The sequence below is a fragment of the Arachis ipaensis genome, chromosome B2 (genome assembly GCF_059453495.1).
Source record: "Arachis ipaensis isolate K30076 ecotype BB chromosome B2, ASM5945349v1, whole genome shotgun sequence".
Classification (NCBI taxonomy): Eukaryota; Viridiplantae; Streptophyta; class Magnoliopsida; order Fabales; family Fabaceae; genus Arachis; species Arachis ipaensis.
In genome coordinates, this window is record NC_142437.1 from 102,429,016 (window position 1) to 102,453,201 (window position 24,186).

At 37.4% G+C, this 24,186-nt stretch overlaps 1 protein-coding gene and 1 long non-coding RNA gene across 2 annotated transcripts in view; one reads left to right on the top strand and one right to left on the bottom strand.

The window, feature by feature from the left end:
• LOC148575053 (uncharacterized) overlaps window positions 1-2,399 on the top strand; it is a 36,227-nt gene extending 33,828 nt beyond the window's left edge. Inside the window, exon 5 of the mRNA XM_088506027.1 lies at window positions 1,987-2,399. Coding sequence (XP_088362153.1) covers window positions 1,987-2,399 — 413 coding nt within the window. The remainder of the gene's footprint in view (window positions 1-1,986) is intronic.
• Window positions 2,400-18,184: 15,785 nt separating this feature from the next.
• Window positions 18,185-23,420, bottom strand: LOC148575054 (uncharacterized). Its single transcript, XR_015904802.1, has 2 exons — window positions 23,139-23,420; window positions 18,185-22,808 (listed from the first exon to the last, which is right to left on the bottom strand). It is a non-coding gene; the product is annotated as an uncharacterized LOC148575054 (long non-coding RNA).
• Between the last annotated feature and the right edge of the window lie 766 nt (window positions 23,421-24,186).

Genomic DNA, 24,186 nt, shown 5'->3' on the forward strand with positions numbered 1-24,186 from the left:
AAATTCCTGGGCATGCGTACGCATACCCTTCGTGCGTATGCACGAGTATTTCTATCCATTCTGTTCCGTGCATGGGCACCATTATGTGCACGGGCAAACATACCAGAATTTCTGGTTTTCTACATAATCTCATAATTCAATTTTTATACCAGTTTTCATTCATTCATATCTTTCTTTATAAAATTATAATTTATTCCATTCTTAAACCATTTTAAAGATCATTTAACTAACTTTATTTTAAGATAAATTTTATACGAATCCAAGATCCAAGCGCCAAGTTGATGAATTATAAGAGAATGATGTGAAGGTTAAATGAAATCATGATGCCATGGCTATGATGAATGATTATATAATGAATATGAATGGTTATGAATATTATGTGGCTTATGAATTTAATGATATATGATATACGAGTTTTCCTGGGTGACAGAATCGTGGCTTGCCACCACGTGATCCAGGTTGAAACTTGATACTCTGTTGACTCTACGTTGTAAGGGTGACCGGACACGTATAAATTCCCGGGAATGGATATCCCCCATCGAGTAAGTTATATGTGAATGAATGAATGTATGAATTATGAATGAAATGTGAAAAGTTATGCATAGACTCATAGGGATGCGCAACGAGGGACAGTCTAAGGGTTTCGGACTCGTCAGGTTAGCTGGATAACCGACAGATGAGCCTCATCAACCATAGGATAGGCATATATCATGTGCATTCTGTTTGTTTTATCTGTTATGCATTGCTTGGGATTGCCTAACTGAATATATCATATGCTAATTATTATATTTGCTACCTGCACTACCTATTTTCTACTTGTGCTTGAAATTGTTTGGTTGTTTGTCTATGCTAAATCATTGGTGATGGAGGAACGGAGGAAAGGTGGATCGGTTTGGTGATACAGTTAAGTTTAAGTAGATAAGTTTAGAATCACGTAGAACACCTACCCTTTTTATGGCTTCTGTATAGAATCTAAGCTTTATAATTTCAGTGTTGGCGTTCTAGGATTGCCTCTGAGATTCCCAGGACCTTATATATTATATGTCTGGTACCTTTACCATGCTGAGAACCTCCAGTTCTCACCCCATACTGTGTTGTTGTTTTCAGATGCAGGTCGAGAGGCTCCTCGCTAGGCGTCTGGATTCCTGAAGCGGAGTGGTCCCTGGGTTCTTTTGATTATCAGTTTATGTACAAATGTGCTTAGCTTTCTCTCCAAGAAACTTATTTATTTTGTCCCTCTTAGAGGTTTAAGGAGAGTTAAGGTTTTATTTCTGTATTTTGGGTATTTTAGGATACTTATATATGTACGTAAATATTCTCCAGCTAGCCTTGGTTTCGCGGGCTAAGTCAGGAGCTAGTTATTCTGTTTTCTTGGCTATCTATCCACTCTTTTGCTTTATCATATCTATGATCATTAGGTTTCTTAGCACGCAATTTATTCCGTTTCCTGAGCGTTGAGCTTTTTATTTTGTGATTTTGCCTTACCCGTTCTTCAAGACTCCTAGTATATTATATTTTTCCGCTATTATACGTATGTATTTTGTTTTAAGGGTCTGTAACACCACACTACCTCTATTCTACAGCTTAAGCGTAAAGCTCTATGTAGTAGGGTGTTACAATTTACATCCATTCAAAGCAACTCAGTTCAATCCATAAGACTTACGAAACCACAAAATATCCATTTCGCATTATTATCGATTTATAACAATTCTCAGAAATAAAATAAGTTTAAGAAAAGCGCCCCTACCTCGATTGTCGAAACTCAAAAACTCTAAAACGCGTCACAAATTCATTTTCTCTTGGCTCGCAATGGCGGCAGCCGCAACTTCAGCTCCAAACCATTCACAGCAACAACAATAGCTATAATCACGACATGCAGTAATCAAGATTCAACACTACGTTACCAAAACCTCAGAATTTCTAATCAAACATAATAGAATACGTATTTTCAAAGGTTCTGAAATGTAAACTCTTACCATAATGAAGGAATAATGACTGAACCAAACTGCAGAAGCTTTGGCGGTGGTTCTGGCAGCCAGAATCACGGTGACACAGCTATCTCCTCCTCCAACAGTGACTCCCGCAACAGTAACCTCCAAGTTCTCTCTCCTGTTCGAACTTCTCTCCACAGCCATGGCGGACCCAATGGCGGCAGCAGCAACGAGACAGCGATGGACCTTTTGCGGCAGCAAGCAGAACGGTGCATAGGCAGGGGTGAGAACAAGCTAGCAGCGACGAACCGCGGTGGCTCTTCCCCCTCTTCGAGTCAGATTCTCCTTCTCCCGGCAACCCAGCTGCAGTGGCGACAAACCACAACCGTGGCACAGTCTATGGCGACGGCGCGGCAGTTCCAAGCCCACGACCTTCTCTCTTCATGTCGTCTTCTCCCTCACTCGTGAACTTTTTCTTCGCGGCTCTACTCAATGGCGCTGAGGCGGCAGCTAGGCGGCGGTGACTTGGCAAGCGCGGCGACGGTAGCGACGAGGCCCACCAGCACCAGTGCGTCTTCTCCCATCTCTCTCTCTTCCCCCCTTCCCCGATCGGTTTTTCCCCTTTCTCTCTTCCCTTTCTTTTCTTTTCTTTTCCTGAAGGCTGAAGTATAAGGGAAAAGGGGATGGCGGTGGTGAATTAGGGTTAGGATAGGGTGGTTTAGATCATTTTAATAAAATTAGGGGTATAGAGTATTAATTAAAAATCTAATGTAATCCCTTAAAATTATATTAAAAATATTATTTATTTATCAATTCGATAATTGACTTTTAATTAAGTATTCTAATTTAAAATATAAGATAATCTAATTAATTTCCTTTGTTTATAAAAATTAAAGCATTAAATTCCAAAATCTAAATTATTTAAACCAAATCATATAAAATTCTTATTTTTTTATATTTGCTAAACTTTATAATTTAAATATAGAAAATAATTCAATAATTATAAAATCAGATAAAATCTTAAATTATTTTAAACTCAATTAATCAAAATTTGTTTTAATCTTTAATAAAATAATTTTAGAGATTAAAATATTTAATGATAAATAAATCTAAATTAGTTCTTAATAAGATCTTCTAAAATTTCTAGGTCTTACAATTTTGAAGTTCTTATTAGTCCTTTATCCAAATATTCTTGTATTTCTTTTTTAGAATATTCTAGATATTCTTTATTCATATGTATTGGTTTTGCCTTTATCGGTATATCTTTTTCATTAAACTCATCTTCATATGGTAAAGATATCTCATGTAATGTTCTATGATAAAAAGCCTTGGGATTCAGGCTGCATAATTCTTTTTTAATTTTTTCTTCAATTCCTTTTATTTTATTTTGTATTTTAAAAGTTTGTCATTGTTCTTCTATTCTTTTATATATAAATTCTTGGTTTAAATAGTTATTTTGTTTTGTTTTCCTTTCTATAACATTAACTTGGGTAGATAGATGTTGTAAAATATTGAGTTCACGTTATTTTGGTTTAGTGATAAATTCGAAATGAACAGGATGATTTGGAACGTAAACAAGTTATTCCGTCTATATCGACATTAAAGGGATATAATAATATAGTAAATGGATTTTCTAGTATGACTTGGTGAGATATATTTTTTCCTAAAAAGAATGTAGTGGAAAAACATACTCGATTTTTACAGATTTTTGCTTTGGATAATTTATAGTCTATAGTCATTCTGTCATTTTCTACTTTTAAAACTTTTTCTGTAGTCTTTTAATAATATATTTTGTAGGTATTAATCCTTCTTGTATACAATTAATGTCAGCTCTTGAGTCTACCATAGCTATGAAATCAAATTTTTCTTCTCCTACAATTAAGGTTACCGTAGTAAACCATTTTTGGTTCACTAATAGAGTTAGTATATTTATGTAATTTTCTGGGATTATTATATTACTTTTTCCTTCTGTTTTACTAGTACTATTTTGCGAGGTTTGTTCTTGGATTCTTATTATATTTTCTCCTTCTATTTTTAGTAATCTATAATCCATATTGATATTTTGTTGTTTTAATTCTGAAACTTCTCTTTTTAACTTTTTTATCTCCTCTTTAAGAAAATTAAGAGAGGCTTCTTCTTGTGGGTTCTTAAAACAATTATAAATTTCTTTTTATTTCTATTGGTGTTATTTTCTGCTTACTTTCTTCTTCTTTTTTAACTAATTCCGCTAGTTGATTTATGAATTCGTCTCTTAATAGGATATTCTCTAACTTGTCAATTATTTTTATTAGTGTAAAAGTCTGTTATCTAGTCAAAATATTTACAATTTTTTTACAATTTCTACAGTTACATAATTCTATTCCTAAACATTTATTCTGCTCATCTTTTTTACTATTTTCTTCTGAGATTTCTTCTTCTGACATAAGGTCTAATTGTTGTATAAAATAATCTTCAGTTTTAGAAGAGTCTTCATAAATTGATTTTTTCTTTGATTCTGAGTTGATTAATATGGCTGTTAAATTTTGTTTAATTTCTTTATTTTCTATTTTATTTATTTTTGTTCTGTTGTACATTTATTAGCGTAATGTCCCTATTTTTTACATTTCCAACATGTTACTTGTTTCTTCTTATTTGGAGATTTAGGTTTTTCTTTTGGAGTTTTATAGAATATTTTATAATGTTTCTTTTCATAATAAAGGGGTTTATCTATATTATATCTAGACTTTTTATAGAATTTTTTCTTTTTAATTTTGTTTTGACCACTGGGTACTTTTTCTGGACTTATTCCGTATTGATAACAAAATGTTCCAACTTCTCTTTTCCCCGTGATAGCTTCTTATTTTATTTTTTATTGTATCTTAGTATCTGTGCATACTTCTATACCTGTTTGTACTATTATGTTATGTAGTTGTCCAAAAGTTAATAAATTATAGAGAATCTGTAAGAACCGAGACTAATTAATCGTCTAAGTAAATAATTAATATTTCCTAAAATAGGATTTAAAAATTTAGAATGAGAATTTGAGAATTTAAATATAATTTTTGGACTCAGTCGATTTTTCTGAGTCAGAAAATGTATTTTCTGCAAAAAACCGAGTAAAACTGCAAACCGATAGCTGAACCAGTCGAACCGGTTTAAGTATGTCCGGTACTACGCGAGAATAATTAAAAATAGCAGAAAACCATAGAAAAATATTATAAATTGAAAATCGGACACTAATTTTAAAAGCTTGGCCCAAAGTTTGGTCAAATGGACCAAAAATGCTAACGGATTGGACCAGGCCCAAGTTGGGCCCAAGCCCAACATATATAAGTTCATTAAATGAACCCATTCAGCCACCATAACACTTAGAGAGTGAGAGTTGCAGCTGAGAAGAGAAGAGGGAAGAGGGTTTTCATTTCACTATTCATCATCATCTTCTCAAGCTCATAACTTGAGCTACGGAGCTCTGATCGCCGCACCGTTTGCAGCCATGCAATCCTCGCAAAGAGCTTTACAAAACCCATCCAAGAAATTGGTAATAAAATCACGAAATTCCTCTCATTTTTCATTCCAAAATTTCGAATTTTTAGGGTTTTTTATTGAGTGAAATTTTGTGATTTTAGGTGTTTAGGTACACTCTAGTACTTGATTACCATTGGGTTTTTACCCCAATCATCATTGGGTAAGGTGAGAAATTTAAATCTCTTGTAGTTTTATGGATTTGATGAATCCTAGGTTGAATTGTTGTAAATTATGTGTATATAGATTAAGATTGTGATTGTTGGAACTTAATTGGAGCTTTGGAGTAATTGTTGATGCTTGTTGGAGTTGAAATGATGGCTTGATTGAGTTTGAGAACTTGTGGAAGCTTGGTTGAGGTCCACTTGGTGATTTAGTGCATATTGGAAGTCGACCAAGGTATGGTTTCGGTTTCCTCTATGTAATATATAATATTTCTGGACACTTAGGCTAGTGACTAATAGTATAGGATTGAACTAAATTGGTTGTTGGAATTGTTGTATGATGATGTATGATGAATTGATTATTTGGGTTGTTGATTAATTAAAATTTTGATGTTGATAGTATGGTATTGAAGATTGAGATTGGAATTGATTATGATGATTGTTGGTAATGGTGGAATGATATTTGATTAATGTGTTGGTTGAAATATGAATGTATTGTTATGTATTTGATAATGGAGATTGATGATTGCATAAGGTGGAGTGGTGAATTGAGGTTTGGGAAGTATGAAATCTGATGTGTTTTGGGAGTTGATGAGTGACGTGGCGAAAATTGGCGAGTTAAGAATTTATTATAAGAGATGCGTTGCAAGTACAGTTCTTAACCAACCATAAATCCGCTTATCAATTTAGAAGGGTTGTCACAAAATTAAAATTAAAATACTGGGAGTATGAATCCCAGGTCGTCTCCCAACGAGTTGCAGAAAGGTGTGCTATTTTATTAATCAGATGTCTTCAAGAAAAATGGGTTGAGTTGAATAACAGGAATTTAAATTAGAGAGTTTATGTAATTTTAAATGAAAGCCTTGGCTGGGAGTAGATTAGTTAGAAGCCCTATTCTTGTTGGAGTACTCTCAAGATTAATTGATAATTGAGAGTTGTTCTGTTTAGTTATCCCTTACTAGGTAAGGGAAAGTCAAACAAGTTGGAAAGCTATTTCTATTCACAAGTCCCAATCTGCTTACTTGGAAGGATTGGTGTCAGTGACTAGAGAGCAATCCAACAATAAACTCAATTACAATTTTTCTTTTAAGCATTCCAACGCAAGGTCTTCCTTTCAATCAACTCCCATCCAAGTTATGGAACTACTCGCTCATTGTGAATGTAGAATTCATGACATAGGAAAGGGAAATAAAGAAAGACATGATAAATAATGATAAAAAGACCAATTAAAAATAAAAATAGTTCTTATATTAATAAACTCTAAAAATAATCCAATAGTAATTCTGAATAAACAAAGGACATGGAAGAGTAAGAGATAGGTAAAGAAAACAAACTAGAATGACGAAGTCTTGCTGAGGTAATAACTCTTCTCAATATCCCAATGCGAAAAGCAATAAAAATAAAACCCTAAGAACTCTGAATATGTAGAGAGAAAACCTAGATGAGGAGTTAAAACTACATCTAAAACTAAGAATTGTCTATAATGAATGTTGTTTTTTGTTTCTCCATGTTCCTTGGCTCTAGTCTGCTTTTCTGGGTCGAAAATTGGGTCAAAACAGGGCCCAAAATCGCCCCCAGCGAATTCTGCAGATTCTACAGATCGCGCATGTCACGCGATCGCGTCATTCATGCGGACGCGTCATTCGGCGTTTTGCCTTACCACGCGTGCGCGTCGTCCACGCCTCCGCGTCACTTGTGCAGCTCCAATCCACGCGGTCGCGTGAGCCATGCGTCCGTGTCACTGCGATTTCCTCTACGTCGCGCGGTCGCGTGAGCCATGCGTCCGCGTCACTTCTCGCTGGTCATCTCCTCAATTTCTTGTGTTCCTTCTATTTTTGCAAGCTTCATTTCCAATCTCCAAGTCATTCATGCCCTATAAAGCCTGAAACACTTAACCCACAGATCACGGCATCTAATGGAATGAAGGAGAATTAAAATACATAATTAAAAGTCTTTAGGAAGCAAATATTCAATCATGTAATAATTTTAGGAAGGAAATATAAATGCATGCCAATCATATGAATAAGTGGATAAAGAATTGATAAAACCATACAATTAAACACAATATAAACCATAAAATAGTGGTTTATCAACCTCCCCACACTTAAACATTAGCATGTCCTCATACTTAGTTGAGGGAGATAAAATAAATGAGTAGGAACATGTAAAACTCATGTAATGCAATGCAACCTATATGTATGAATGTAACTATATGATTCTTGTTTACTTGATCAAAAGTAAATAGGTTCTTCAAGACAATCATAAATTAAACTCCACTAATTCAATTCTTATACAGTAAGAACAGATATAAATGCAAGAATGTAGCTCATGAAAGCAGGGAACATAGAATTTTAAGCATTGAACCCTCACTGATGATGTATGTACACTCTAATCTCTCTAGTGTATAGGGCAATCACTCTATCCTTCTCTAATCATGCTTTCTAATTTTTGTTCTTCACATGACCAATCAACAACAATTAATATATCAATGCAAACATCATGAGGTCTTTTCAAGGTTGTACTGGGGCCAAGGTAAGGGTAAGGATACATATATGGCTAAGTAAGCTTATAATTGAATCTTTAATTAACCCAAGCTTTAACCCAACATATATATATTCTATATAACTTAAAATTCACAACTAGCTACCCAAAATTTCTCTTTCACATTCCATACTCATGTATCAACTTTTTATTTTAATTTTATCATACATGCATTGATATTTGAATTCTTGACTTAGCATTGGGGTAATTTTGTCCCCTTATTTATTTATTGAATATTTTGGATTTTTTTTCAACATAAACATAAAAAAATAAACATAGCTAATCAATGCACATAGATTTTTTTTATTCTTATAGTTTCACATGAGTAGGTACCCAAATTCCCATTATATTATCATCACACATTCCCTTATTATCTTTTATTCCCACAATTTTCCATACTTAATTAACACACACAATTTTATCTTAAGCTAACCAAAGATTCAATTGGAGTATAAAATTGTTTTTTCCGCTTAAGGCTAGTAATGTGGTAAAATACAGAACAAATGGGATTTAAAGGCTCAAAGTGGTTAACAAAGGTAATTGAAAGGGTAGGCTTAATTTGGATAAGTGAGTTTAAACAAGTAATGGCCTCAATCATATGCAAACATATAAATATATTAAACATTGGATATATAGGATGAAACAAAATGTAGATTACAATCATATAGAAGTAAACACACAAGAATAAAATAATTATGGTTAAATAATGCAACCATGCATTTGGGCTCAAATCTCACAGGTTGTGTGTTCTTTAGCCCAAAAATCATGTTCCAAATACAACTTCAAGCAAATTTTAACATAAAAGTTTTGATTAAAATTAGTGAAATTTTGTTCTAAAGATAGGCTCTTAGAAGAAACTTATTGTCTTTTCAATCAAGTAGAACATGCATGCAACTAATCTATTACTATGTAATTTATCCTATTCTACAAAAGCAAAACTAACTAAATATCCTAATTTATTGGTGTTAGGGAAGAGAAATTACCTCTGGAAGTCAGGTACTGACCGACCTCCCTACACTTAAGGCTTTGCACCGTCTTCGGTGCCATCTGTAAGGAACAAGGGTGGGCTGGTAGCAGTATCTCCACAGTTGGGACCGTCATGGCTCCCTGTGCTGGTAAAGGAAGTGGAGTCCGAGGTGTCTGAGTCCTTGAATTTTCCCATAATCAGCTCCTTAAGGTATGTGAATCGGCGCTTATTACGGCGCTCTCTAATCTTAGCTTTGTGTTCCTGTCGATCCAACTTTTCAAGTATCTGATGGAGCAGTTGGTTTGTTGTAGGTGCTTGTGCTGCTGATGGAGGGATGTCTGTAGCCGGTTCAGTAGGCTGGCTAGTAGTGGCTGCTGGGAGTCTAATATATTTCCCGTTAGGGACGTATTGATCATCCCGTGGAAGCATGGCTTTTGTGTCCCCAGCTCTGTAGGAGACTCCGGCTGCTGAGACGAGATCTGAGACCAAGGCGGGAAAAGGTAAGTTGCCCGCAATCTGTACGTGTCCCATGGCATTCCGGATGTGTCTTGGAAGGTTCAGAGGCTGGTCTGTAAGGATGCACCATAGTAGAACGGCCATGTCTGCAGTGAAGGAGGATTCGTGAGTGCTCGAAAAGACGTAATGGGACATGATCTGTGCCCATACGCGAGCCTCCAAGACCGAAGCCGATATTCCCTTAGGACGGGAACGGTGGTATCCATAGATCCATCTGCTGCCAGGTAGTGCGATAACTCTGAGAACGGCGTCCCAGTCAAATTGGTACATCTGGCGTTTGAGTAAGGCTTCTTGAAAGGCGTCCAATCCTTCTAGAGCAGGGGGAAGATCTAGATCTTGTTGAATGGCCTCTTCTGTAATAGGGACTTGCTTTTGACGTACATAGACAGACTGCAGGGTTGGCAGGTGGAAATTAGAGTAGAACTCAACTACCCAAGAAAGATTAAGGCTGTCTCTAGAGGAAACCCCATTGTCTTCGTTCAATTTGCGGCTCAACAAAGGTAGCAATATTGGGCGGGAGGATAAGAAGGTATTTGTTGTTGTAGCTCTGTTCTGCCAGGATAGGGAACATCTGCTCACAGTAGCGATTGGGAAATCGTGCAGTGTCCTTTGCTGGGAAGGCTTTCTCTTTTTCATCAACCTTTGTAATCCTCTTAATTCTTTTTGTTGAGGGCTTGACTGCAGTTGAAGAAGGCTCTGCCACTAATGCTCTTTTTGTTCCTCTTCTTGCTGGTGGTTTGGGAGTAGCTTTCTCTTTTCCTTTCTTGGTGGCCATCATGAAAAGGAAAAAAGAAAGTAACATGAATTCAAAGGGATAGAGCGAGAAAGAGAATGGTATAAGTGATAATCAATGCACGATAAAGAGGATGTCGTTAACACATGGTCATGACTACATGTGAAAAGTTCACCAATGGAAATATAGAAAGTGCATTTGATGACAATTAAATGCAAGGTGTTTATTGGCATGCAGGCAAAGGCATGAGTAGCATAGATCAAGCATTTAATTTGTTAAATATGTTATCACTCGTAACAAACTAACCATCACGTTTGTATTGACAATTAAATTAAATTAATAAAATAGTAAATGGGATTTATGAAAAGCAAGCATTGAATAGTAGAATAGAATAATGTGGAAAATGCATAATGCCATATGGGCTTTTTCACAAACACGTAGAATGCATGATGAATAAACTAGTGAAAATAATAATTTGAACATGCAAGCAACCCTTTAAAAAGTAATATATAATTGTCAAACAATTTTGCAACAATCCACAAGCATATAATGAGAAATAATGACTCAATTAAATTTCTAACACCAATTAAAAGAAAAAAAAAGAAAGAAAAAGAAAATATGGATAATAAAAGTAAAAAGAAAAGAAAAGAAGAAAACATAAAAATAAGAAAGATAATGGAAAAGTAAGGAAGGAAGAAGAAAAGAAAAACCTTGTTAATGGTGGTGAGAAAGTAGAAAGTGAGAAAGAAGGAAGAAGGAAGAAGAAAGAAATAAGGAAGGAAAAGAGAAAATAGGATTTGGGGAAAAGAAAGATAAGATATTTTGGCAATTTAAGGTAAACTGTGCGGCGCAAGCGACGCGGACGCGTGGGTGACGCGTTCGCGCGAAATGCGCTTATTCGGATTGACGCAGTCGCGTCAGTCACACGGTCGCGTAACACGTTTTATGCTACTGGTGCGAGGGCAGCCTCGCGCTCGCACAACTCTCTGTTCAAAATCTTATTTTGCCAAATTCTGGGTGACGCGATCGCGTGGGTCATGCGATTGCGTGAGTGGCCAATATTGGGATATGACGCGGACGCGTGGGGCACGCGTTCGCGTGGTAAGGGCTGTGCGTCTAGCGCTAGTCCAGCACCACTCCAGCATAACTTTCGGCTATGCACCCTTTTCACGTCGATTTTCAGGTCACGCGGCCGCGTGGGTGACGTGGTCACGTGGGAGGTCAATGTTCCCACATGACGCGGACGCGTCAGCGACGCGGTCGCGTGGGGTGATTTGTGCCAAAGGCATGCCTCCAGCCACGCTACTGCGTGACTTTCTGTTCGCTTTCTTATTCTTTCTGAGCCACCTGCGATGCGGACGCGTCATTGATGCGGTCGCGTCGCGTGAAATTTTCTTCTTTTTTTTAAAAAAAAAAATAAAAATATGCAAATGCAGATGCAAGCTATATGTGCGAATAAGGAGAAGAGTTATGGAAAAAGAAAACTACGAATAAAGAAAAGAACGATCATACCATGGTGGGTTGTCTCCCACCTAGCACTTTGCTTTAACGTCCGTAAGTTGGACGCTCCACTAGCTCAGTCTTCGGCTATGTGTGGATCTTCCAAGAGGAAGATCTCGAGCTCCTTGTTTTTCTTCAACTTCTCACCATAGTACAGCTTTAAACGATGTCCATTAACTTTGATGAGTTCAGAGCTTGAAGGATGACTTAGGTGAAAAACTCCGTACGGCTCAGCCTTCTCTACTCTGTATGGACCTTCCCATCTTGATCTCAACTTGCCTGGCATGAGCCTCAGTCGAGATTTATAAAGGAAGACTTAGTCCCCAGGTTGGAACTCTCTCCTCTTGATGTGCTTATCATGTATAGCCTTCATCTTCTCCTTGTACAGCCTTGAGTTCTCATAAGCTTCCAGGCGAAGGCTTTCTAATTCTTGTAGTTGCAACTTCCTCTCAGCTCCGGCTGTTTCAAATCCCATATTCCATTCCTTTACTTCCCAAGAGGCTTTGTGCTCTACTTCAACTGGGAGATGACAGGCTTTTCCATAAACTAAGCGGAAAGAACTCATCCCAATGGGTGTCTTGTATGCTGTTCTGTATGCCTAAAGTGCATCTTGGAGCCTGGTGCTCCAGTCTCTCCTATGAGGTTTGACTATCTTCTGCAATATACGCTTTATCTCTCTGTTTGACACCTCGGCTTGCCCATTAGTCTGAGGATGGTAGGCTGTTGCAACTTTGTGAATTATCCCATGCTTCTTCATTAATCCTGTTAGTCTCCTGTTACAAAAATGGGTGCCTTGATCGCTCACGATTGCTCGTGGTGATCCAAAGCGACAAATGATATGGTTTCTAACAAAGGAAACAACAGTGTTAGCATCATCAGTGCGGGTAGGAATTGCTTCCACCCCTTTGGAGACGTAATCCACGGCTAACAATATATAAAAATAACCATTAGAATTTGGGAATGGACCCATGAAGTCAATGCCCCAAACATCGAAAATTTCACAGAAAAGCATAATCTGTTGAGGCATCTCATCCCTCTTGGATATATTACCAAATTTTTGGCATGGGAAACAAGATTTACAAAATTCAGCAGCGTCTCTAAAAAGAGTAGGCCACCAGAATCCACAGTCTAAGATTTTTCTAGCTGTTCTTTGAAAGCCAAAATGTCCTCCACTCTCAGATGAGTGGCAGGCCTCTAAGATGGACTGGAATTCTGATTGAGGCACACACCGTCTAATTACCTGGTCAGCGCCACATCTCCATAAATATTGGTCATCCCATATATAATATTTAGACTCGCTTTTCAGCTTGTCTCTTTGATGCTTAGTAAAGTTTGGAGGAAAGGTGCGGCTAACTAGATAATTAGCTACAGGTGCATACCAAAGGACTACCTCAGATACTGTTTGCAGGTTATCAAATGGGAAATTATCAGCTATAGGAGTAGAGTCATGCTTAATGTGCTCTATGCGACTCAAATGGTCTGCCACTAAATTTTGGTTACCACTCCTATCCTTAATTTCTAAATCAAATTCTTGTAATAGCAGTATCCAACGTATAAGCCTTGGTTTGGATTCCTTTTTAGCTAATAAATACTTTAAAGCTGCGTGGTCTGAGTACACTACTACTTTCGTACCAAGTAAATAGGCTCGAAAATTATCCAGAGCACAAAAAATAGCAAGAAGCTCTTTCTCAGTAGTAGTATAATTAGATTAAGCGGCATCTAAAGTTTTAGACGCATAAGCAATTACAAAGGGGTCATTACCTTCATGTTGAGCCAGTGCTGCTCCTACTGCATGGTTGGAAGCATCGCACATGATTTCAAATGGCTGGCTCCAGTCTGGTCCTCTCACAATTGGAGCTTGAGTCAGGGCGGTCTTCAGCTTATCAAACGCTTGTTTGCAATCCTCACTGAACTTGAACTCAATATCTTTCTGCAGTAGTCTGGATAAGGGAAGTGCTACCTTACTAAAGTCCTTAATGAATCTCCGGTAAAAACCTGCATGGCCAAGGAATGAACGGACTTCCCTCACAAAGGAGGGGTAAGGCAAACTAGAAATAACATCCACCTTTGCTGGATCGACAGAAATGCCAGTATTAGACACAATATGTCCTAGTACAATCCCTTGTTTAACCATAAAGTGAGATTTTTCGAAATTTAATACAAGGTTTGTACTGACACATCTATCTAATACTCTAGATAAACTATCCAAGTAAAGGCCAAAAGAATCACCATAAACGCTAAAATCATCCATAAAAACCTCCATACGGTCCTCAATAAGGTCAGAGAAAAGACTCATCATGCACCTTTGGAAAGTAGCTGGTGCATTGCACAAGCCAAAAAGCATTCTCTTATAAGCATAATTCCCAAAAGGACATGTAAAAGTAGTCTTTTCCTGATCTTCAGGAGCTATATGAATCTGGAAATAACATGTGTAACCATCTAAGAAACAATAATGTGATTTACCTGACAGGCGGTCCAGTATTTGATCAATGAATGGAAGAGGGTAGTGATCCTCACGAGTGGCATGGTTTAGGCGTCTGTAGTCAATGCAGACTCTCCAGGCGTTCTGTACTCTGGTTTCCATAAGCTCTCCATGCTCATTCTTCACTGTAGTGATTCCAGACTTCTTGGGTACCACTTGTACTGGGCTCACCCATTCACTGTCTGAGATAGGGTAAATGATATCTGCCTCTAGTAGTCTTGTCACTTCCTTTTTGACAACCTCTAAGATAGTGGGGTTAGTCTTCTTTGGGGTTGACGGACAGGTCTTGCTCCCTCTTCTAAAAATATTCTGTGCTCACAGACTTGAGGGTTGATGCCTACTATGTCTGCCAAACTCCAACCAATTGCCTTCTTGTGCCTCCTCAGCACACTAAGTAACTGCTCTTCTTGTTGATAAGTGAGTTCCCGTGCAATGATAACTGGAAACATCTGCTTGTCCTCAAGATAAGCATATTTGAGGTGTGGAGGAAGGGGTTTCAATTCTAACTTCTACTCATGGTTAGGCTCTGGATTGTCTGGAGCTGGTGGCAATGGTAAAGTACTTTCATTGTCCTCAGGGAGTGTCCCCACACTCGGACCTTGTCCTATGTTCTTTTCTTCGAACTCCTCCTGATGAACTTCAACCACGGTTTCATCTATGATGTCACACTGAAGGATAGAATGATTTTCTGGAGGGTGCTTCATAACTCCATTCAGATTGAAGCTTACTACTCGGCCATCTATTTCAAAAGAGTATGTTCTTAAAAAAGCATCTAATTTAAACTTTGAGGTCTTCAGGAATGGTCTTCCTAGTAGGATTGATGACGGCTTCTCTGAGTCATTTTGGGGCATCTCCGGATATAAAAATCAATGGGAAATATGAGCCCCTTAATGCCCACTAATACATCTTCAGCTATTCCAACCACCGTAATAATGCTTTTATCTGCTAACACAAAATGAGCTGCCGACCTTTTTAAGGGAGGGAGCCTCAAGGTATCATATATAGACAAAGGCATTATACTAACACATGCTCCTAAATCACACATGCAGTCAGAAAATATCACACCACCAATAATACAATTAACCATACATGGACCTGGATCACTACACTTTTCAGGTATACCTCCCATTAAAGCAGATATAGAACTACCTAAAGGAATAGTTTCTAATTGATTAATTTTGTCTTTATGTATACATAAATCTTTTAGAAACATTGCATACTTAGGTACCTGCTGAATAACATCAAAAAGGGGAACAGTTACCTCAACCTTTTTGAATATCTCTACCATTTTGGGATCGGGTTCCAACTGCTTCCTGGCCTTCCTTGCAATTTGTGGAAATGGAATAGGAATGGCGTCCTTCACAGCTTCAGCGTCCTCTGGTGCTTCTTCCCGTGGTTGAACTTCTTCTTCATCAACCATGTCCTGTATGTCCTCTTCCTCTTCAGCATTTTCTACTTCCACCACCTTTTCAGCTGAGGCGTGTTCTGGTGGGTTTGGCTCCTACTGATTCCTCTCCTGTAGTGTGGTTCTGGACCTTAGGGTGATGGCATTGATGCCACCCTTTGGATTAGGTAATGGTTGAGAGGGGATTCCACTGGAGCTCAAAGGCTGGTTATTGGAGTTATTCATTGATCTAATCTGTGAGATAAGAGCTTGCAAGGTAGAGTTCAGACCATTTAGAGTAGAATTAAGGTTATTTTTCATGGCTTGTTGTCTCCTATCAATAGATTGTAGTAACTCATCATTAGAAGATGAAGAGGGGTAAGTGATCTGAGAGGTCTGCTGTTGGTTATTCTGTGGTCCTTGGGATTGCCTCAGGTGAGGTACTCTGTAAGGCTGGTTCTGGTTCTGCTGCCTGTTGTTGTTATTATTCCACCTCTGATTTCCCTGATTGTCTCTGCCTCCTCTGTTATTGTTGTCCCTCCAATTCTGGTTAGAATTATCTCTCCAATTCTGGTTAGAATTGTCCTGCCATCCATGGCTGTAACTCCCACCTTGATTGTACCCTTGGTTGGGGGCGGTCATAGAAGTTATGAGTGGTTGCCACGGTGTTATCTTCCTACTGGAGTTGCGGATATTCATCAGTATAATGGCTACAATCAGCACAGATTCCGCAAACTCTCTGTGGGACTAACTGTTGGCTTTGCTGTGGTGGAGAAGGTTGAGCTTGCTGAACTTGTTGTTGATTCAATTGCATCTGCTTCAGTAAGTTGGTCATTTCACAGATACTCTGAGTTAGAGCAGCAGTCTCTCTGCTAGAGGATACTTCTGTAACAGCTTTTGAACGGCCTTATTTCTGCCTGTAATTCTTTGTAGACTCAGCCAAGTCGCTGATTAATTGCCATGCCTCATCAGTGGTCTTGTACTTCTTCATAGATCCATTGCTAGCACTTTCCAATGTGGTCTTATCTTGAGGCCTCATGCCCTGTGTGACGTAGCCGAGCAACACTATCTTGTCAATCATATGATGGGGGCATGCTTCTAGAAGATTGTTGAAGCGCTTCCAGTATTCATAGAGAGTCTCGGATTCGTCCTGAACAATCATGGAAATGTCTTTCCTCAGTTTATCAGTAACTTCAGCTGGAAAGAATTTTTCCAAAAATTCTCTTCTAAGTATATCCCAGTCGGATACAGTTGCTGCGGGTTGAGTGTAGTACTACTCTCTCGCCTTTCCCTCAAGAGAGAATGGGAAGGCTTTTAACAAAATTGAAGTTTCATCTGCACCATCACGCCTGACAGTAGAATAGGCTGCTTGGAAGTTACTAAGGTGCTTGATAGGCTCTTGAGCAGGTAAGCCATGAAACTTGGGCATCAAATTGAGCAGTGCAGTCTTTATTTCAAAGTCTGTAGCCACCGCTGGGTGATGCGCTTGAAACGGTTGCATTGAAAAATCAGGGGCTCTAGCCTCCTGAATAGTAATTCTCCTAGGTGTTGCCATGTCACCTGCACGTAAATCAACCAAATCAGCAGAAAGGGAGCCTGTTTCTTCCTCAAGTGACGTTTCAGATCCGCCCTCAGAGAGGACTAACCGACGCCGAGCTTCCCTTATTCGTGAAATAGTTCTTTCAATCTCAAGATCGAATATTGGCAAGCTTGGATCAGGAAGTGAACGCGTCATTTAACGAAATAAACATGAAGCTCATAGTAGCAAAATAAAATAAAATGCAAATAAATAAATTCCAATTAATAACTTTAGCACTCTATTGCAACTCCCCGGCAACGGCACCAAAAATTGATGTGGCAAAAATTGGCGAGTTAAGAATTTATTATAAGAGATGCATTGCAAGTACAGTTCTTAACCAACCAAAAACCCGCTTATCAATTTAGAAGGGTTGTCACAAAATTAAAATTAAAATACTGGGAGTATGAATCCCAGGTCGTCTCCCAACAAGTTGCAGAAAGGTGTGATATTTTATTAATCAGTGGGTTGAGTTGAATAACAGGAATTTAAATTAGAGAGTTTATGTAATTTTAAATGAAAGCCTTGGCTGGGAGTAGATTAGTTGGAAGCCCTATTCTTGTTGGAGTACTCTCAAGATTAATTGATAATTGAGAGTTGTTCTGTTTAATTATCCCTTACTAGGTAAGGGAAAGTCAAACAAGTTGGAAAGCTATTTCTATTCACAAGTCCCAATCCGCTTACTTGGAAGGATTGGTGTCAGTGACTAGAGAGCAATCCAACAATAAACCCAATTACAATTTTTCTTTTAAGCATTCCAACGCAAGGTCTTCCTTTCAATCAACTCTCATCCAAGTTATGGAACTACTCGCTCATTTGTGAATGTAGAATTCATGACATAGGAAAGGGAAATAAAGAAAGACATGATAAATAATGATAAAAAGACCAATTAAAAATAAAAATAGTTCTTATATTAATAAACTCTAAAAATAATCCAATAGTAATTCTGAATAAACAAAGGACATGGAAGAGTAAGAGACAGGTAAAGAAAACAAACTAGAATGACGAAGTCTTGCTGAGGTAATAACTCTTCTCAATATCCCAATGCGAAAAGCAATAAAAATAAAATCCTAAGAACTATGAATGTGTAGAGAGAAAACCTAGAGGAGGAGTTAAAACTAGATCTAAAACTGAGAATTGTCTGTAATGAATGTTGTTTTTTGTTTCTCCATGTTCCTTGGCTCTAGTATGCTTTTCTGGGCCAAAAATTGGGTCAAAACAGGGCCCAAAATTGCCCCCAGCGAATTCTGCAGATTCTGTAGATCGCGCATGTCACGCGATCGCGTCATTCATGCGGACGCGTCATTCGGCGTTTTGCCTTGCCACGCGTGCGCGTCGTCCACGCCTCCGCGTCACTTGTGCAGCTCCAATCCACGCGGTCGCGTGAGCCATGCGTCCGCGTCACTGCGATTTCCTCTACGTCGTGCGGTCGCGTGAGCCATGCGTCCACGTCACTTCTCGCTGGTCATCTCTTCAATTTCTTGTGTTCCTTCCATTTTTGCAAGCTTCCTTTCCAATCTCCAAGTCATTCATGCCCTATAAAGCCTGAAACACTTAACACACAGATCACGGCATCTAATGGAATGAAGGAGAATTAAAATACATAATTAAAGGTCTTTAGAAAGCAAATATTCAATCATGTAATAATTTTAGGAAGGAAATATAAATGCATGCCAATCATATGAATAAGTGGATAAAGAATTGATAAAACCATACAATTAAGCACAATATAAACCATAAAATAGTGGTTTATCAATGAGATGGTGGTTTAGTTTTGGTTGGGATATTGGAAAATTGAGAACTTTGTGAATTTTGGTTAAAATGGATTTTTGGTGAACTTTGACGGATCATAACTTGAGCCTCAGTTTTCAAATTTTGTTGAAATTTTCTTTAAATTAAAGTTCATAGAAAAATCTTTAAATGGATATAAAGTTTGTAGGAAATGGATTTTTGTAGAGGAAGTTAAGATCATTCAAAGTTTGGTGTCAAAATCTAAATTCTGTGAATGCTGCAGAATTTGTGATTTCTGGTTTGTGTGCGCATGCACAGCCTTGTGCGCACGCACACACCGGGATATGGCTTCTGGTGAGAGCGCTAGCACGACCTGTGTGCACACGTAACCAACGAAGTTTTGCAAGCTGTGCGCACGCACACGTTAGAAAGTGCATTTTGTTGAGGGCGTTCGCACGCCTTGTGCGAGCGAACAGAATTGGAAAATTTTATACTTGCGCGTACGCACACCTCTATGCGTACGCACACATTTTGAAAATCCTACTAGGCGTGCGCACATGCCCTGTTTTTCAACTAAATTCTTGTTTTTAACTGTTTCACCTTCCCAATACGCTTGTAAATTTCTGTGACACCTATTTAAGACTCTTTGACTTATTTTCGAGTATCAAAACATGGGAAAAGGTCCTAGGAGATTTAATTTAGTTATACCTTGAAAAGTTAGAGAATGAAGGCTTAGGTTTCTAGTGTACTAAGGATGGGTTTGGTGGAGTGAGAAGGGAGAAAGATATATGAATTGAGAACTGATGAACTAATGAGTTCGGAAAGGAAATTGTGAATTGACAGTGGTTGAGATGAGTCGAGAACTCGGAGTTTGAAATGATGAATTATTGATATAATGAAATAATAAATTTTTCAAAACCATTGATGTAACATTTTTAAATTGAGATTGTTGAGACGCTATGCGCCCGGCAGGGACGGCGGTTGGATCCTGCCTGTCGAGGTAGCGGCGGCGGCGTAAGGGCAGTGGTTCGTCCCGCTTACGTTGAGATGTGAGGTCCGTAGCAAGAGTATCCCACTCGCATCTCTTTGGATCACTAGAGTGTGCAGGCACAAAATCCTGGATGGTGTTCCGAGCACTATATCTCGGGGGTTCCCATTATGATTCTGAAGGGCGACATCTCCATGGAGATGTGTCAGGTTGGCAGTTGAACCGACAATGTGATATCACAGCCAGTAGGACAGGCATTCATCATATGCATCTTCTATCTGTTTGTATTCTTTGTCGACTTGAAATTGTTTGCCTAATTGTATAACATGCCTAATTGCCTATTTGAATTACTTGATATATATGCCTATACTTGTGTTTTACTTGCATTGTAATTAATTGTGTTTTCTACTGGAATTGAGGAGGTTTGGAAGGCGGTGGCGATGGGATCGCATGGAGGATAGGTGGGTGAAGGCTGTGGGATAGCGGAGAACAGTTAGATTAGAAAATCCCCTAAGATAGATTACCCCTTTTTAATATGTTAAGGTTTTAAGCTATGCTTTACTGTTTTAATTATGCTTTAAGGTGAATCTCGTGATGGATATGAAGTTCTAGGATTGCCTCTAGTGTCCCAGAGTCTTATATCTCACATCACTGGGCACTGTTACCATACTGAGAACCTCCGATTCTCATACCATATTCTGTTATTGTTTTTCAGATGCAGGTCGCAACCCACCTCGGTGAGTTGTTTCGATGGTGATAGAATGGAGGATCTTGGATATATTTTGGAGTTTTTTTATTATTTTGTTTATATCTCTCACTTTTGTATTTACTTTTACCTAGAGGCTTATTTTGAGAGAGAAACTTGTATAAGCTGTTTTTTAAACTTTCATATTTCTGTATTATCTGTATATAGCTAGCCGGCTTAAACTCCGCCAGCCGTGACTAGATCTTTATATTATTATACTCTAATATTTTGTTATATTATATATATATCTTGTGCGTTAAGTTTGTAGCATCGTGTGTACGTTTTGTGCTTTTCAAATCCTGTTTTTGAGCTGTATCCTTCATCGGGCTTCTAGAATATGTTATTTCTTCTATATATAAATATGTATAAGCTTTAGAATTGTCGTAACCTTTGATTAACCTTTGCTTTACGACGCGAGGTAAGACTTAGACTAATTAGGGTGTTACAGAATCTGGGTTCCAAACTGTGTTTGTAGTTTTTGTAATACTTTTTAAGAGAATAATTTTGGTAAAACTGCTACGAATCTTTCTTTCCAAAAAGGTGCATATGCATCATCTCTTATCATAACTTTTGACATAAAAACATCTTTATACCATCTATAATCAGACATGGTTGGACATCTTAAATTCATTAATTGAGTTTCTATCCTATCTTTGAAAGTACTTGGATCTCCTACAAAGTTTTTAATAATGGTATATATTAATATGGATGTAGCATCTTGTGACTGATCTTCTTGTTTAATGTTATTAATAATTAATTATTTTTCTTGGATACTGAGAAAATTATCCCACCATCCTTTTAATTGTCTTGTAAATACTTAGGTTAACATAATTGCTGCCTCTTTATCGAAAGCTTTTCTCATCTTATAAGCAGTTGCGGCCATAGTCATATTACACATTTGATCTAAAATGGCTTGTTCACTTAATCCATCTATATTCCATTTTACTAAATCTGATTCAAAAAAAACTATTTTGTACTAATTGCGTTCTTTCTTCTAAGCCTACATCTACTGGTGACGGTCTAGAATAATAATTTCTTGTTTTAGGATAATCTTTTTTATGAGACATTTTATTTATTTCTAATTCTCCTTCCTTTATTAATGTATTAATCGATATTTTTCCTAGATTAATACTTCTAAATTTATCTTTTAATTCATCAACTTCTACTTCTACTTTAGATTTTAAACTAATATTATCTAAGCTTTGTAGTTTATATATAGGTTTTTCTTCTTTAATTGTTTTTTCCATATTTTTCATTCTTCTTAATTGATTTTTCACTATATCTAATAACATGTATTAGTAAAGTTTAATTGTTGATGTAATTTCTTAATATCTCTTTTTTCTATGATTTTATGAGAAAAAATAGAATTAATTTATATTTCTTTGATTGGTACGTTAATTATTATTCTAAAAACAATAAAAAATTATGTCCGTTAACAAAACCAACTGTTATATGAAAAATTAGTTTAAGATCAATAATAAAATCTGAATATCCTCTTAAAAAAATTATTAAAATACCAGTTGGTATTATTATTATTATTATTATTATTATTATTATTATTTGAAATTTATCTTATGCATATTATTCAATCATTCCTCATTGCTGAACCAATCTTAGAGGTTAGAAGGCAAAGTATTTGATGGAACTCTGATGGAGAGTTCCATTTGATGGAGTTCTTAAAAATATTTATAGATTTGTCCCAATTTATTTTTCTCTATTTACTAATGTGCAACAATATTTCTGAAAATCAATTTTAAACCCTAATCCAATTGAACCGTTTAATTGGAACCCTTTATGCAATGTGACTGAAATTAATAAGGAAAAACGGCATCAGTACCACCAACAGCTATCGTCAGTGGCAACAAAGGTAAAGTTCTAATAGGTTGAATGTTAAAGTTCTAAGTGTTCTCTTGTTTCTCTGTCCTTTTTCTTCATTCTCACTTGTCTGCGTCGTTTCTGGTGCGGTTGACATGACGCTTCTTGGGACTAATGGAAGCTGCACAGGCTTTGGCTTGCTTTGTGTTTAGCTTCTCCTCATTGCAATGCAAGCTCAAGGACCACGATTTTTTTGGGTTTAAATACAACAAAATGACCATGAAAGATCCATCAAATAAAAATATAAAATAAGAATGACTATTTCTAAATCTCTTTCTCTGTATTTTATTTTGAAATAAAATATAAATTTTAGATCTCGTATTCTGACTAAGGACTAGCTAAGAACAATTTCTGTGTCTTATACTCCTCTACAACATCAAAATCAGCTTCAAAACATAAATTTTCAGTCACAGTTGAAACCAAAAACACTCAACCCAAAAAAAAAAAAAAAGAAAAAGGAAAAGTAGATGGAAATTGAAAGTGGTAAATATACATAGAGCTTACCCAGTTTCAAGTTGAAAGGGGAGAGGACCATCAAAACCAGGAAGGTATTCAACTTTTGAACCACCTGCTTCAATTTTATGAGATGCTATCTGCAAGAAAAGTGTGAGAGAGAGAAGCAGTAATTGAAAAAAGTAACTCCATTTTTTGGAATTGAAAAAAGTAACTCCATTTTTTGGAATTGGAAGCCATTTTCATTCACTGCTCTGTACTCTGCAGCCTCACATGCAATTCTTGATCCCAATTTCTAGGCATTAGTATTTACTATTTAGCATTGCTTATTTATTAGAATATATATACACTTCGGTTCTTAAACATTCACCATTTATATATATTGTAAGACCCGGTTAATTAACGGCTAATTAACCCATAAATGAGAATTTATTCTAGAAAGCCAAAAATGTTATTTTTATGGCTAAATGTGATAGAGGAGAGTGAGACGAGAATTTCGGTACCAATTTTATAGAAATCGGACCAAGATTGGACCGACCGGGCCAAACCGGGCCAACCGGACCCAAAGTGGGCCCTTGGCCCAACTAAACTAAACCAAAACCCTAGTTTTCAGCACTCTCTCTCCTCACAACACACTCAAACACGCTGAAATTGAAGAGAGGGGAGGAAGAACACTCTCTCAAGTTCTTTCTCTCACTTGATCTTCAAACCACCATAACTTTTGATCTAGAGCTCCGATTGCCGCTCCGTTTGTGGCCACGCGTTCACCGCGGAGAGCTCTACAAAACCCATACAATTAATCTTGAGGTAAGCCACGTTTTACTGTTCGAAATTCCAGCCCTTGATTTCGAGTTTCATGAGCAAAAATGTTGAGATTTTGGGTTCTTTGATGTTATAGGACCCAACTCTCTTGAAGGAGAAGGTTAATCTTGTCTCCTTGAACCTTGGGTAAGGTAAGATATCTCAAACCCTAGTGAGAATGTTGAACTTGTGGTTGTGGGTATTGAGCTCTTGTGTTTTGGTATGGTGGTTGTGGCTTAGGTTGTGTATATGTGAATGTTGGAGCTTGATTGGTGATTTTGGAAAGCTTGGAAGAGGG